The sequence below is a fragment of the Triturus cristatus genome, chromosome 11 (genome assembly GCF_964204655.1).
Source record: "Triturus cristatus chromosome 11, aTriCri1.1, whole genome shotgun sequence".
Lineage (NCBI taxonomy): Eukaryota > Metazoa > Chordata > Amphibia > Caudata > Salamandridae > Triturus > Triturus cristatus.
This window is the reverse complement of record NC_140594.1, coordinates 533,917,130-533,932,762: the sequence shown is the minus strand read 5'-3', so window position 1 is coordinate 533,932,762 and position 15,633 is coordinate 533,917,130. Positions and strand designations below refer to the sequence as shown.

The window sequence follows — 15,633 nt, the reverse complement described above, 5'->3', positions numbered from 1 at the left end:
CACTCTCTACTACTCACTCTCTACTACTCACTCTCTACTACTCACTCTCTACTACTCTCTCTCTACTACTCTACTACTCACTCTCTACTATTCATTCTCTGCTACTCTCTACTACTCACTCTTTACTACTCTCTACTACTCACTCTCTACTACTCACTCTCCTACTCTACTACTCACTCTCTACTACTCACTCTACTACTCGCTCTCTGCTACTCTCTCTACTACTCTCTACTACTCTCAACTACTCACTCTCTACTCTCTATTACTCATCCTCTACTCTCTACCTTTACCTCTCTCTACCTCTCTCTCTATTACTTTCTACCTCTCTACTACTCGCTCTACTACTCACTCTCTACTACCCTCTACTACTCACTCTCTACTCACTCTCTACTACTCACTCTCTACTACTCACTCTACTACTCACTCTCTACTACTCTCTCTGCTACTCTCTCTGCTACTCTCTCTGCTACTCTCTCTGCTACTCTCTACTCTCTATTACTCACTCTTTACCTCTCTACCTCTCTCTCTACTACTCTCTACCTCTACACCTCTACCTCTACACCTCTACCTCTACACCTCTACCTCTACACCTCTACCTCTACACCTCTACCTCTACACCTCTACCTCTACACCTCTACCTCTACACCTCTACCTCTACACCTCTACCTCTACACCTCTACACCTCTACACCTCTACACCTCTACACCTCTACAACTCTACACCTCTACACCTCTACACCTCTACACCTCTACACCTCTACACCTCTACACCTCTACCTCTCTACCTCTCTAAACGCACACATATGCACATATATATGCATATATACTCTCTACTACTCACTCTCCACTACTCTCTACTACTCTACTACTCTCTACAACTCTCTGTACTTCTCACTCTCTACAACTCTACACTACTCACTCTCTACTACACACTCTCTACTACTTGCTCTCTACTACTCGCTCTCTACCACTGTACTACTCACTCTACTAATCACTCTCTACTACTCTACTACTCACTTTACTACTCACTCTCTACTAGTCTCTACTACTCACTCTCTACTACTCCACTACTCTCCACTACTAATCTCTCTCTACTACTCTCTGTCTACTACTCTCTGTCTACTACTCACTCTCTACTACTCACTCTCTACTACTCACTCTCTACTACTCACTCTGTACTACTCTCTACTACTCTCTCTACTACTCTCTCTACTACTCTCTCTACTACCCACTCTACTACCCACTCTACTACCCACTCTACTACCCACTCTACTACCCACTCTACTACCCACTCTACTACCCACTCTACTACCCACTCTATTACCCACTCTACTACCCACTCTACTACTCACTCTCTACTACTCGCTCTCTACTACTCACTCTCTACTACTCTACTGCTCACTCTCTACTATTCACTCTCTACTACTCACTCTTTACTACTCTCTACTACTCTCTACGCTACTCACTCTACTACTCACTCTCTACTACTCACTCTCCTACTCTACTTCTCACTCTCTACTACTCACTCTCTACTACTCACTCTCCTACTCTACTTCTCACTCTCTACTTCTCACTCTCTACTACTCACTCTCCTACTCTACTTCTCACTCTCTACTTCTCACTCTCTACTTCTCACTCTCTACTACTCTCTCTACTACTCTCTCTACTACTCTCTCTACTACTCTCTCTACTACTCTCTCTACTACTCACTCTACTACTCACTCTCTACTACTCACTCTCTACTACTCACTCTCTACTACTCTACTGCTCACTCTCTACTATTCACACTACTACTCACTCTCTACTACTCTACTGCTCACTCTCTACTACTCACTCTTTACTACTCTCTACTACTCTCTACGCTACTCACTCTACTACTCACTCTCTACTACTCACTCTCCTACTCTACTACTCACTCTCCTACTCTCTCTACTACTCACTCTCTACTACTCACTCTCTACTACTCACTCTCTACTACTCACTCTACTACTCACTCTCTGCTACTCACTCTACTACTCACTCTACTACTCACTCTCTGCTACTCTCTCTACTTCTCAATACTACTCTCAACTACTCACACTCTACTATCTATTACTCATCCTCTACTCTCTACCTTTACCTCTCTCTACCTCGCTCTACTACGTTCTACCTCTCTACTACTCACTCTCTACTACTCACTCTCTACTACTCACTCTCTACTACTCACTCTCTACTACTCACTCTACTACTCACTCTACTACTCCCTCTACTACTCCCTCTACTACTCACTCTCTGCTACTCACTCTCTGCTACCCACTCTCTGCTACCCACTCTCTGCTACCCACTCTCTGCTACCCACTCTCTACTACCCACTCTACTACCCACTCTACTACCCACTCTACTACCCACTCTACTACCCACTCTACTACTCACTCTATGCTACTCTCTACTACCCTCTACTACTCTCTACTCTCTATTACTCACAGTCTACCTCTCTCCACCTCTACACCTCCACCTCTACACCTCCACCTCTACCTCTACACCTCCACCTCTACACCTCTACCTCTACACCTCTACCTCTCTACACGCACACATATGCACATATATATGCATATGCATTTATATATGTATGTGTATATGTGTGTATATATATATACACATACATATTTAAACATATATATAATCTGCATATCTATATAAATACAAATACAAATGCATGCATACATATATGCATGTTGTTATGTACATGAACGTTTGAAAAACACTAATACAAGCAAAGCTAAAAAGCCATCTAATTACAAACAGAATTGCTTTAACTTAAACGAGGGTGAGACCTATTGCATTTTCAATGCTTGTTTACTTTGGTTCCATCAAGAAGGCATTCAGATGTGTCGCACATTTGCCATAAATTCTGAATGTTAGCACTCTTGTTGCTCATTAGATCACTGTAGTAAAGCTACTGCTCACCATGAAAGTCTGCTGCTGGTATTGAAAGTGCATGTTTCAGTCTGCATGTCAGACTTTTTTAATGAAATAGAAGAGGATTTGAGAAGTCACTCAAAATGTGCCCTAGTTTTTCTTTCTGCAGCACTGATCATACTTTCTATGGCAAAATGAACCCCCTAGTTTTGTTCCTTTTTAAATTAAATGTTTTAAGAGTTACCACTTTATTCCAATCAAGATGGCTTCAGGTGGGCCATGCGTTTGTCATAAGTAGGACTGTTAGCGCTCTAGTTGTTCTTTAGAACACTCTGGGAAGCTGCAGTAGAACACAAAGGAATCAACTGACAGTCTCTGCCCTTGTTGGATGTACATGTTTTACTGAGAATGTCAAACTTCATTCTCACATGACTGTGAAAGATAATGTGAATTTACAGAAAATATGCTTTCAGTTTAGCTTATAGATCACCTTCCAAAGCTCTGTGGGAAAAGCATGAGAAAATAGTTTTCTCCCAAACAGGATTCATGAGATCCCAGCAGAAGGCTTTTTCACATGGTAAAAGCACCTTAGAACAGACCACAATTCCAAAAATGAGTATGGTACCATCAACAAATGATTTATAATGTAACTAAAGTCTTAAAACCTTCTATTAACTGCAATGCTTTTTAATGAGGTGCTATCGTGTATATTGGTCCCAAGCTGTTATGTTATGTTATCGTGACTTGTAAAGCGCGCGATTCCCAAGTAGGTGTCCTGGCTGCCAACACTTCTTGGAGGAAGTGCTGACAGCCAATCAGATCTCACGATGAGATGTGTGGTTAGGCTCCGCCCAGATATATATGTAATTTTACTTTTGATTTTCTCAGGAACTACTGAACGGATTTACACCATTTAACCAAAAGGCACGACTCTGAACCAAGGGCTACCTTTTGACCAAATGTGGGGTAATTCTGTTCAGCAGTTCGGGCTGTAGCTGCGACTAAAGGTCCCTATGGAAAATTGCATGTGGAAAACACGTTTTGGGACCCCCCTTTTTTTCTCGGCCCCTGCTTGATGGATCACCCCGAGACTTTCAGGATAGGAGCGGACTGGAGCGGGCCACGAGTTCTGAAAATTTCGCGAGGATTCGTCAACCGGCGCCAAAGTTATTCCAAATAGAATGTTGCGGTTTTCCTATGGATTATAGGTCCTAACTATAACTACCTACTGGCGACCGCCAGTTGGTTATATATATATATATATATATATATATATATATATATATATATATATATATATATAATCTTTATTTGATGGATATCCATTGAAAATAATATTAATTAATAACTAGATGAAATGAGATTCAGATGCTGTGCCGAATAAATACAACAAACTCCATTCTGGTGCAACCTAATGCGGTACAAAAGGGGGTGGATGGTGGTGGGGGTGATTTTGTCCTTTATGATGGCATACAGTTAGTTACACAGACCAAATATGATTTTATAGCACTCTGCAAACATTTGTAAAAGTCTTTGTCTATAATTTGATCTTGAAGGTCTTGTTAATTGACATTTCCATCCAACTAAAGATCAATAGAGAGCAGTCTCTGTTGCAGAATCCCTGAGAAATAAACTATGAGCCTGAAGCGGCAATCATCTATGTCGATTCTCCAACTTGCCATGGAAAATGACAGTTTCTTCACAAAAACTAGTTGACTTACTAGGCCATCAAAGATGTGAGGCATTGTCCCACCCCTGCCCCTCCGAGGTCTCCTGTTGATGATGATGATGAGCTAGTGAGCCTACAAGGACTGGAACCTACAGACCGTAACAAACGTTAGTGAAGCCAATATGTCTCGCCCTTATAAGATCTACTGGTGTTGTTAATGTTTTTTAGCCATGTTGTACAGCAGCCCAACTGCTGCGTGGCGTGGCTGAAAGTGCAAAGAAGCACTAGTAAATGCATTAGATTTCACCTGTGTGATTATTAATAACTTGTTTTTTGTTGTAAGTTGTAGCTTGGTGAAGAGTTGTGCAACATAAGTTCCTAAAAGTCTGTTTGTTATGACTTTTTTAAAGAAAGGCAATTTATTGTGGTTAGCAAGAGTGTTCTTAAATCGTCCAATCACTGCCACCTTGAGAGCGCCTGTCAGTGCATCTCCAAGAGAATCTGTAGAGATAAAGTGCAGTATGAGCAGTGAAAGTTAAGGTTGACCAATCCTAGCCTCCCATATTCCCAATCTACTAAAGCAGGGACCTTCTGCAAAAGGCACGAGTATGTCAGGTTCCATTCCCATCCAGTCCAGGTCTATCCGCTAGGACTGATAACGCCATCACCATTTGTTGTCAATAGGGATACAATGAAGTTGACACTCGGCTAACAATTAACAGGGCTGAGATCAGCATTTCATTTCACGAAGACCATGTACCATCTTCAAAATTGCAATGAGTCTCTGGCCTGGGCTGGACCAAGATCTAGGTAAAGTATTGGTTAAAGTTTCTCTTGCCCTGTTCCAGCTTATGACAGGCAAACTTTCACCACTGATCTGCTGAACACATCTGCGTGTACTCAAACAGTAAATTTTGTCAAAATTTGAGACATAATGCAGTCAAACAAATCTCAGAATATGCACAGATACATGTCTGCTTCCACTGATGTTATGTGAGGGAAGACCAGAGTGTAACATGGGTCCACTATGTCAGCCTGCAGCCATTGGTACATGTGTGCTCTTAGTGAGGGGTTGGTGGCTTGAAGAGCTGTCCTGCACAGCACTGGAGTGTATACTTTTTTATGTATGTAGTACTCTGCTGGGTTCTATTTAACAATGCTGTTGATAGGTAAAATGCTAATTATTATTCATGTGCACATACACAGTGAAAAGACGACTGTTACTTCTCTTTCTATTTCAAAACACCACAACGCCTTCTTAGAGATGGATTTCATGTGTCCTGAAAGGAGCATGAACTGAAGGGCTGTAGAGGAAAACTACGGCAGGCTGCTAGGGCCCAGGGACTACGTGTACCTTCAACCTAATTTCCATGTTGCTATTTGAAGAACACTGTTTTGCATCATATTATTCGAGTCCCCTCACAAGCAGTCTCAAATTGAAAAAACACAAGCCCACGGGTGACCTAGGCACACTGCAGGGCTAAGGTTCAGTACTTACTCAAGGGGATGTGTTTCAATAGAATGTGAGGTAGAGTAAGCAGGAGTAATGGTAAAGGTTTCTAGTCCCCTCACAAGCAGTCTCACATTGAAAAAGAAACCGGGCCACTGGTGCTTAAGGCACACTGCAGGGCTAAGGTTCTGTACTGACTCAGGGGGATGTGTTTCGAAATAATGTGAGGTAGAGTAAGCAGGAGTAATGCTAAAGTTCCTGCTGAGTTTACAAATGCACATGTGGTTTGAAAATAAAGTCCCATTCTACGTGTTATTGTATGCATTTTTGTTTACAATACACATGGATGCACCGAGACAAAATCAGGGAAGTAAGTATATTGGTAAATAACTGAGTCCAACATACAGAATAACATCAGTCTGTTATGAATTACTATATTCACATTTAATCAATTGGCAGTGAGCAGACTTTAATTCATGAGCTCAACTTAGTTGTCAGCATTGATGTGTAATCATGTGAATAGCCTTTCCGTGATGAAGTACAGGTGTGTTGCGAACGCTCCTCGTGATGGGGCGTTTTCCACTTGAAATAGACCTAAATGTAGTCATAACTATGTCGATAGCCTAATGCCTGTCATCATAGACCTAGAGGCGCGTTCATTCAGGAAAAAGACTTGTTAGAACCCAGCGACGGCAGCGGCAAAAGTCCCTCACCACAGCCTCGAGCAGAGCGGGCAGCCTCAAGCCACAGGCTAATCGGAGGCAAGTCGGGAGGCATATAGGAACAAGACTCACCTGGGACTGTGACCATGATGTTACCCAACTCCAGCTGTTACATCTGGGAAGGAAGCCGGCTCTAGCACTGCAAGCCACTGTGCATCTGCTGCATTGCCCGGCTTGTTTACAGTGAGAAAAGCCAGAGTCCAACCACTATAGCGTGTGGAACCAAAACGGCGCCTCTGTGGTGGAATCGGTAAGAACAAGCACTGTGCAGGCAAAAGATGAAAAACAAGTTGGAGAATAGGATATTTGGTTCCCACTCCTGTGATGCAGCCCACAGAAGCAATCTTATTTTGTTTGTGCGTTCAACACAGTGAGTCAAAGGACAAGTATTTTAAGGGTATTAAGTTGCATTTATGCTTGCGGGTGATCACAACAGCCAGTAACCTAGGAAGTTGTGTTCTTGGGAAAACAGAGAAGTTAAGGCGCCAAGCAGCCCGGTCTTCTATTTGTGTGCTAGGAAAAAAAACATGATTTTTTAGCACCCTCTACATTGCAACATAAATTCTGTCACTTTGAAGTCAGAAAAAGAAAAGTAAACACCATGCTCCCACGGAAGACAGAGCAAGACATTTGTCCTCTGACTTTGAATGCACATTAAATGTGACAAGATAAGAACAAGATTAAAGTCCTGTTTACAGGAAAGGGAGCACTCAGAAGCATACTGTAAATAAGGTTAGGACAAACTCAAGCTGAGCAGCCTAAAACAAATAAAGCCAGCAAATAGAAATCCAGAAAATGGGAGTTACACACCACAAAGCCAATGGTAAGCAATTGGCAGAATGCATTCTCAGGGAAGTTTTCCGAATGTCCCCTAGATGTCATTAGCAAGTCAGACAGCTACGCTGTATGCTTGGCTTCGACCTAAAAAGCACTTTCAGAGATCCGTCTTCCTTCTATTCTTGCTGCTAAGCTTCATTACCCAGAGACAAGGACAGTGTTGGGGTACAATGGACAATTGATGGTATAGCAGCTGCTGTTCCTGGCTGACCCTAATCAAGGGCATAACACTAGCGCCTGCAACCCCTGCGGTGCAGGTGGGGCCCCAACCTTTTCATGGGCTCCAAATCCGTCAAGGAGGCCCCATTCCGGCCCAAGTTCAATGAATATTTGTGAGTTATGGACAGTCAGGGACCTATCCTCACATTCTGCAGGGGGGCCTCTGCCCCTAATTAATATCCATTAGGGTATATTGTTTTCCATGTTCTACATAATCGAGACTGCCAAAACGCCACTTATCTCTCGCAGAAGGAGAAGAAATAGGGAAAAATCTCACATAATGGACATAAACCGGTAAAGCAGCTCAACCCTTCTTCCGGTAACATTGCTGCACCGCACACATATTTCAGTACATTGCCTGCCAATGTACAGAGGTAAAGCCAAAAGCTAAAGAGAACACATAAGAAATAATCTATGAAAGATCACTGAATGACAGGTCCAGTACCATGACATAACTTAATAAAACTTTTTGAGTCGTGCAAAATATTCATGAAATTCAGATTGTGACAGCTTGACTTGGTGATGTTGTGAAATACATGATAAATAGGCACTCTTAACATTGGACATGTGTATCCCACGTTAAAATCGATGGTTCTACACCTTTTGTTTTCTAGAATTGTTGTTACACCGTGTGTAAATGCAAAGTGTTAACCTGTTTTTAATACCAAAATAAGGTTTAAATGTTCGATTTAACAAATAATGTCTATTAAAAACATCAGTGCTCAAGGCAATCCTGTATACAGTTTCCAAATATTTTCAGCGCTTATATAAAGTCTACACCCCGTTCCAGAATTTCCCTTTGAGTTGAAGCGTGGAATTAAAATATTTTACACTTATGTTTTTACTCACCTAAACGGTCTACTCAGTAACTTGAAAGGGAAGAAATATTCTACAAAGATTTAAGAAAATAATTTAAAATACAACCATGGTATCTTGGTTGGATTAGTTCCCAACTCTTTTCTAATACTAAGCCTAAAATAGCTTGATCTAACCAGTCCCCTTTAAAATTGCAGACCAAGGTACGTGGCCTCAATCAATGTTTCATTGAAGTGATTCACATGAATTGAATTCTGTTTGAGGCAGCCACTATGTCCGCAATAAACCAGGAAAAGAAAAGACCTTCAGCAACCAGGCATTGGATCTACAATAATTGTTTTGGCATCCTGTTCGTTCACCTTTTAAGTGTGCCCCAAGGGTTATATGTGAACTCTGCAGACCTGCCAAGCAGGATTTGACACTCTAATGTAAAACTTGATGCCTACAACTGCAACCTGCTTATTCTGTGGAGTTCAGAGGAGTCACCTCTGCCCATTCATGTCAGCCTATTGGTTGCTCTTGGGAGGCATTTAACACTTTTCACAGCTGTTCAACGCTAATCACAATGCAAATTAGACTCCAAGAACGTCAGGAAGGGAAAGAGTAACTTTATAAAAGTTACTGTTCCTTAATATGTATTAAATATCCTACTTCACTATTGAATTTGATTTGTAATAACTATTAAAATATTTGTTTAATTATTTTTCTAGGTTGGTCCTTTTCCTGAGTTACCAGTATTAGCATTTTAATCTGCACTGTGGTTTTTACATAGGGCAGCTCACCCTGTCACAATGAAAATAGATTTTTTCAGCCATGTGACTGCAGAAACTTAATAATATTAATTTTCTACATGTCCCACCTTTAAATACCATGCACCCTACTTTGTGGGCTGCAAGGCCTAGATAGGGGTGATATACCAGTATTTAAAAGGGAGCTTTATTTTTATAGGTCACAGTGTATATATAAACGTCCAGGTCTGTGGGTGCATTTTGTATCATATACTAGGATTTATAGGCAAATTATTTATATCAAGAATTATCTTATGGGGTGCAGACTTAAGTGAATATTTTTTCAGTTTTTATATTTTTGACATATTTGTCCACAATAAAAAGTGTTTCTTCCTAAGTGTGAAGCATGGTTTGCAGATAAGTGAAAAAACTACATTGAAAAGCGTTGAAGACTGAGGCACTGACATTGATAAATGCAAAACTGTTAAGGGTGTAGCCTTTCTATATACACTCCATTTATTTTTCAGAGGTTTACAACTGAGGTAGTGTGATGTAATGAGATACGTGAGATAAACTAAAATTGAATAGTACCTACACAAAAATGCCTTAAAAACGTTTTCATTGAAATGATCTTCTAATTCTTGTATTTCTTTTCCAGTTTTTAGGCTTTGTAATATTATGTATTGGGGCATATGCAGAAGCTGAAAGGATGAAACTGAAAACCGTCGATGGCATCTTCCTGGCTCCAGCTGTGATTCTTCTCCTCCTTGGAATTGTGATGTTTTCTGTTTCATTCATTGGAATGGTCGGATCGCTCCGTGATAATCTCTTACTTCTTAAAATTGTAAGCAATTCTTCAATTTTTCTTAAGCAGTCTACCTCCATGTAGTGTACCCATCCTGCCACCTTCCTTAAAATATTCCGAGTTGCGTCCAGTACTAGCATGACACATGCCTAGCATTGTCTCCGCAATACCCCTTTTGAGCGACACCAGCTTATTGCAGGGTACAGAATGTAGGGAAGCACGACCATCACCAAGGAAAAGCAGGGTATACGGCTGGCCAGGAGGAGGATTAGAACACTGTGAAGAAGGGACCAAGACTGGGAAAAAGGGATAGAGCCAGAATAAGGGAAAAAACTGGGTTGGAGCGAGTTGCCAGGGCAGGACTGTGCAGAGAACTTAAGTATTCAAGCCTACAGCCTGGACATTCAACCATATTTACAGGAAACTCCTCTTCAGATCGGAGGGTAATGGATAGCTTGTCCTGGACAGGGTGGGAAAAACTTGATCTAATACTTTATGTTAAATGGGGTAACCAGGGTGGGTGTAGGCAGGTTAGGATTGCTTGTTAGTCTTGTTTTAAGATGCATATTCTTTTCCAGCAAGCTCCAGCATAAAGCGGCTCAAAAATCCACAATTCATTTTTTCCCCCCAAAGTATCTTTGGAAGGGGGGGGCCTAAAACACAGACGTCAGTGGCGGCTCCCCCATTGGGGCGTGGGGGCGTCGCCCTACTGGTTTCTCCCGGTGCGAGAAGGCAGAAACATAAACGGTAAAAACTACCGTTTATGTTTCTGCCTTCTCGCATTGTGATAAAGCAGAAGTGACTCTGTGCCTGGTTGGAGGCGGGTGGGTGGGCAGTCCTGCTCGAGGGCAGGAGGGGAATGGCTAGACTGTTTAGTCAGCTCCAGGGCCGACCAAACAGTCAGTACCCACAACAGTGGGTAAGCCACTCCCCCCCCCCCCCTTTCCTCGAGCAGGCCCGCCCACTCTCCCTTTTTCTCTATGCAGAGAAAATGTCCCGGCTGGGGCGCTGTCCTGCTGCGCCTACAAAGCACAATGCTGCCATTGCAGCATTGTGATTGGGTTGCGTAGGAGAGGGAAGCTGCCTGCTGGCTGCTTCCGGTTCCTGCAGCAGGAACACGTGGACCCAGCTGCCGCTGAGCAGTACAGCGTGACCGACCAGGAGCGGAGGTGGTGTGGTACCAGGCACTCTGGTACGTTAACTTTTTATTTTAAATGTTTTATTACCCACCCGCTGTAAATTACTCCGTGTTAGTTAACCGAACCAGAACCTCATACTGGCTTCACATGCGCTGGAGGCTGCTGCGGCTGCCTTACCTCGGATTCACCAGCGTGGGGGGTACGTTAACGTTTTATTTGACCTGTTTTATTCCCCACCCGCTTTAAATAATCACTCCAACGTGTTAGTTAGCCTTGTGAACCAGAGCACTCCCTCCCTCGAGCATGCAGGCCGCCGCTGGGACTATGTGCACTAAGCAGCGCACTGACACCGGCTTAATGCCTCTAGGCGCAGAATAGGTCACAAAGTAAAACAGAAACTTCAGAAAGAAGGCTGGGCATAAGACAGAGTAGAGCTCTGCCGACAACTACGCAGCCTGGACTAGCTCCAGGACTCGGGCGTCAGAGACAGCATAGCTCGGAATTGTCCATTCACACAATTGCTGTGTGGTGTAAAATGCTGCCAGGTATAGGAGAGGGGCGCGTGGAGGGGAGAAGGGGGCACTTGTTTGCCGCTGATCCAGCAATGATTAAAGCCCCGAGTTTTTCAGGCATTAGCGGCAGAAAAGAGCATAGTTAAACTTAAAGCTTTAAAAGGGCCGCACTCCTTAAGAGCCGGTCCTCAAAGCGCTATTAAAAGCCTGGCGCTTGTTAAGACCTGTAAAAAGGCAGGAAATCAGCCTCTGAAATACAGCTTCAGCACCAATTACTGGGAAAGCAGACGGGGGCTGGGTGGCGAGTGGGGGCGCCTGAAAACATTCTTTGAAAACCATGTCGCAGTTCTATTGAATAGAACACATTGCAAGCACACGCAGCACCAGGCAAGAAGAGCGAGTGCCAAGAAGCTTTTACTAAAAGCTTCTTGGCACTCGCTCTTCCTGCCTGGTGCTGCGTGTGCTTGCAATGTGACCCTATTCCCGCTGTTGGACTCTGCCCGCGCCGGTCCCATCTGAGGTGGAAGGGCCAGGTTGACCTTATTTGCCTTAGCTACTTGAATCGCCTTTGTGCGCTATTTCCTCGCTGACCCTTCTCGCGCCAATGAAGGCCTTGCATGGCACTACTGGCTGTCACTCAGCGCAGATTTCTGTGGGCGGATCAGTACTGGGCTACACGACGGCAGTCATAAAAAATTCGCATTTGTAAATAGCAAGGCCCGGAAAACTGAAGATATGGAGTATGAATAATTTCAGCATTTGATGTAGAGAAGTGAGGAAAGGGAGCGAGCAGTGGGGATTAAAACAGAAAGGGGGAGGGGGAGAGTTGTACCGAGAGTGGAAACGGGGGTGAGAGAAGGGGAGGGAGGGACGGAGATAGGCAGTGAGATCAAAAACAGGAGGATAGAATGGAAAGTGAACGGCTACGAAAAGCCATGAGAGTGGGAGGAGAAAGACAGAGGGACTCGCAGAGAGGGAGAAGAGAGAAGGGGAAGGTAAAAAAGAAAAACAATTGTGAGTGGGAACAGCAAAGTTTCCAACAGATTGGTCATCTTTTTTTAAACATATATTTATTGCCATTTTTAAGCGTACTCTACATTTACGTGCAAATATTCCAACTTCCATACAAAACCTTCGAGCTATCCTAGCGCTATTCAACTCGGTTTTGTGTATAGGTTCAGTGCGCTATTTAATCACGCCTATTTTACGAACTGTGACTATTCGCACTTTGCATTTTAAACTTCAGGTATAATGTAATGGTTTTAAGTAACTACGCACATGAACTGTCAGCTGATGTGTTGGCACTTGGCATTTTAAACTATGGTTTTAATGTAATAGCTTTAAGCAGCTACGCACGTGAACTGTCAGCTGATGTTTGGGACCTTTTACCTTTTCTAAGCTTATTTAAATAATGAAGACTACTGGTACTTGATGTTATAAAGTATTTTTTATTGCAATGTTTCAAGTAACCATGCAATCAATAAAAACATTCAACATTCAAATTCATATCCTAGCATTATTACAATGTACAGAGGTTAAAACAATAACTGATTTCCTTCCAATATATGCAATTACAATGTGCATGACGTTATAGTGTGAGCAACAGGAGGAAGTAGAAAGTACATAACAAGTTCCCTCTCTGTAACAATGGGATGAGTGATGGCAGCGCCAGGTCTTATAAGAAAAATATATGTCCAGCAATGTGCATCTGAGGAATGGTCGTAGTTTTCCACCATATATGGTGAGCTTCCTGACTAGAACAAAGGATCCCTACTTGGACAAGGTGAATACCTCTACTAACTAGACAGTAGCAGCTCGCACAAGTAAGAGTGGTGAGGCGGGATGGCGGATGGGGGTACTGGAAGTCGACAGACGACCAGAAAAGTAATATTAAATGAATAAATAAATCAAAAACACTTAGTTTGCGCTTGCTACATAGCTGCATCGGTGAGTGCAAAGTAAATGGTTCTATTTATTTATTTAATATTACTTATCCGTCAGTCTACTTCCACCTACCTCGCCCTGCTCCCGCCTCGCCGCTCTTACCTATGCGGTACAAAAGGGGGTGGTGATGGACGGAGCATCAGAACCAATCAAACACTCACACCCAGTCAACAGATCTGGGTTTGATCCACCACCGTTCTTTAGCCCACTCTGCCACCCCAGTTCAGACATGGCCATAAGCAAATCAGTCTGACCCTGTGCCTCATGGGAACAGTCCAGCCCGAACTGCCAAGCCATGCCTTCCCTGGACCGGAAACAAGCTTCCTAGGACCGGTTTCTGGCATTTCAGCCTTCTTCAGCCAGGCTTGCTTGAATCCAGTGGCAAAGTGAGCAAGGGACTCACGTCTGAGCATACCCTGCCAACTTATGGCGAAAAAAGCGGTACAAAAGGGGGTGGTGATGGACGGAGCATCAGAACCAATCAAACACTCACACCCAGTCAACAGATCTGGGTTTGCTCCATCACCGTTCTTTAGCCCACTCTGCCACCCCAGTTCAGACATGGCCATATGCAAATCAGTCTGACCCTGTGCCTCATGGGAACAGTCCAGCCCGAACTGCCAAGCCATGCCTTCCCTGGACCGGAAACAAGCTTCCTAGGACCGGTTTCTGGCATTTCAGCCATCTTCAGCCAGGCTTGCTTGAATCCAGTGGCAAAGTGAGCAAGGGACTCACATCTGAGCATACCCTGCCAACTTATGGCGAACAAAGCGGTACAAAAGGGGGTGGTGATGGACGGAGCATCAGAACCAATCAAACACTCACACCCAGTCAACAGATCTGGGTTTGATCCATCACCGTTCTTTAGCCCACTCTGCCACCCCAGTTCAGACATGGCCATATGCAAATCAGTCTGACCCTGTGCCTCATGGGAACAGTCCAGCCCGAACTGCCAAGCCATGCCTCCCCTGGACCGGAAACAAGCTTCCTAGGACCGGTTTCTGGCATTTCAGCCGTCTTCAGCCAGGCTTGCTTGAATCCAGTGGCAAAGTGAGCAAGGGACTCTCGTCTGAGCATACCCTGCCAACTTATGGCGAACAAAGCGGTACAAAAGGGGGTGGTGATGGACGGAGCATCAGAACCAATCAAACACTCACACCCAGTCAACAGATCTGGGTTTGATCCATCACCGTTCTTTAGCCCACTCTGCCACCCCAGTTCAGACATGGCCATATGCAAATCAGTCTGACCCTGTGCCTCATGGGAACAGTCCAGCCCGAACTGCCAAGCCATGCCTTCCCTGGACCGGAAACAAGCTTCCTAGGACCGGTTTCTGGCATTTCAGCCGTCTTCAGCCAGGCTTGCTTGAATCCAGCGGCAAAGTGAGCAAGGGACTCACGTCTGAGCATACCCTGCCAACTTATGGCGAACAAAGCGGTACAAAAGGGGGTGGTGATGGACGGAGCATCAGAACCAATCAAACACTCACACCCAGTCAACAGATCTGGGTTTGATCCATCACCGTTCTTTAGCCCACTCTGCCACCCCAGTTCAGACATGGCCATATGCAAATCAGTCTGACCCTGTGCCTCATGGGAACAGTCCAGCCCGAACTGCCAAGCCATGCCTTCCCTGGACGGGAAACAAGCTTCCTAGGACCGGCTTCTGGCATTTCAGCCGTCTTCAGCCAGGCTTGCTTGAATCCAGTGGCAAAGGGAGCAAGGGACTCACGTCTGAGCATACCCTGCCAACTTATGGCGAACAAAGAGGTACAAAAGGGGTTGGTGATGGACGGAGCATCAGAACCAATCAAACACTCGCACCCAGTCAACAGATCTGGGTTTGATCCATCACCGTTCTTTAGCCCACTCTGCCACCCCAGTTCAGACATGGCC

At 44.0% G+C, this 15,633-nt stretch overlaps 1 protein-coding gene across 1 annotated transcript in view; it reads left to right on the top strand.

Annotated features, from left to right (window-relative positions):
- LOC146784531 (tetraspanin-15-like) overlaps nucleotides 1-15,633 on the top strand; it is a 284,252-nt gene that overhangs the window by 101,764 nt on the left and 166,855 nt on the right. Inside the window, exon 2 of the mRNA XM_085633458.1 lies at nucleotides 9,997-10,182. Coding sequence (XP_085489584.1) covers nucleotides 9,997-10,182 — 186 coding nt within the window. The remainder of the gene's footprint in view (nucleotides 1-9,996; nucleotides 10,183-15,633) is intronic.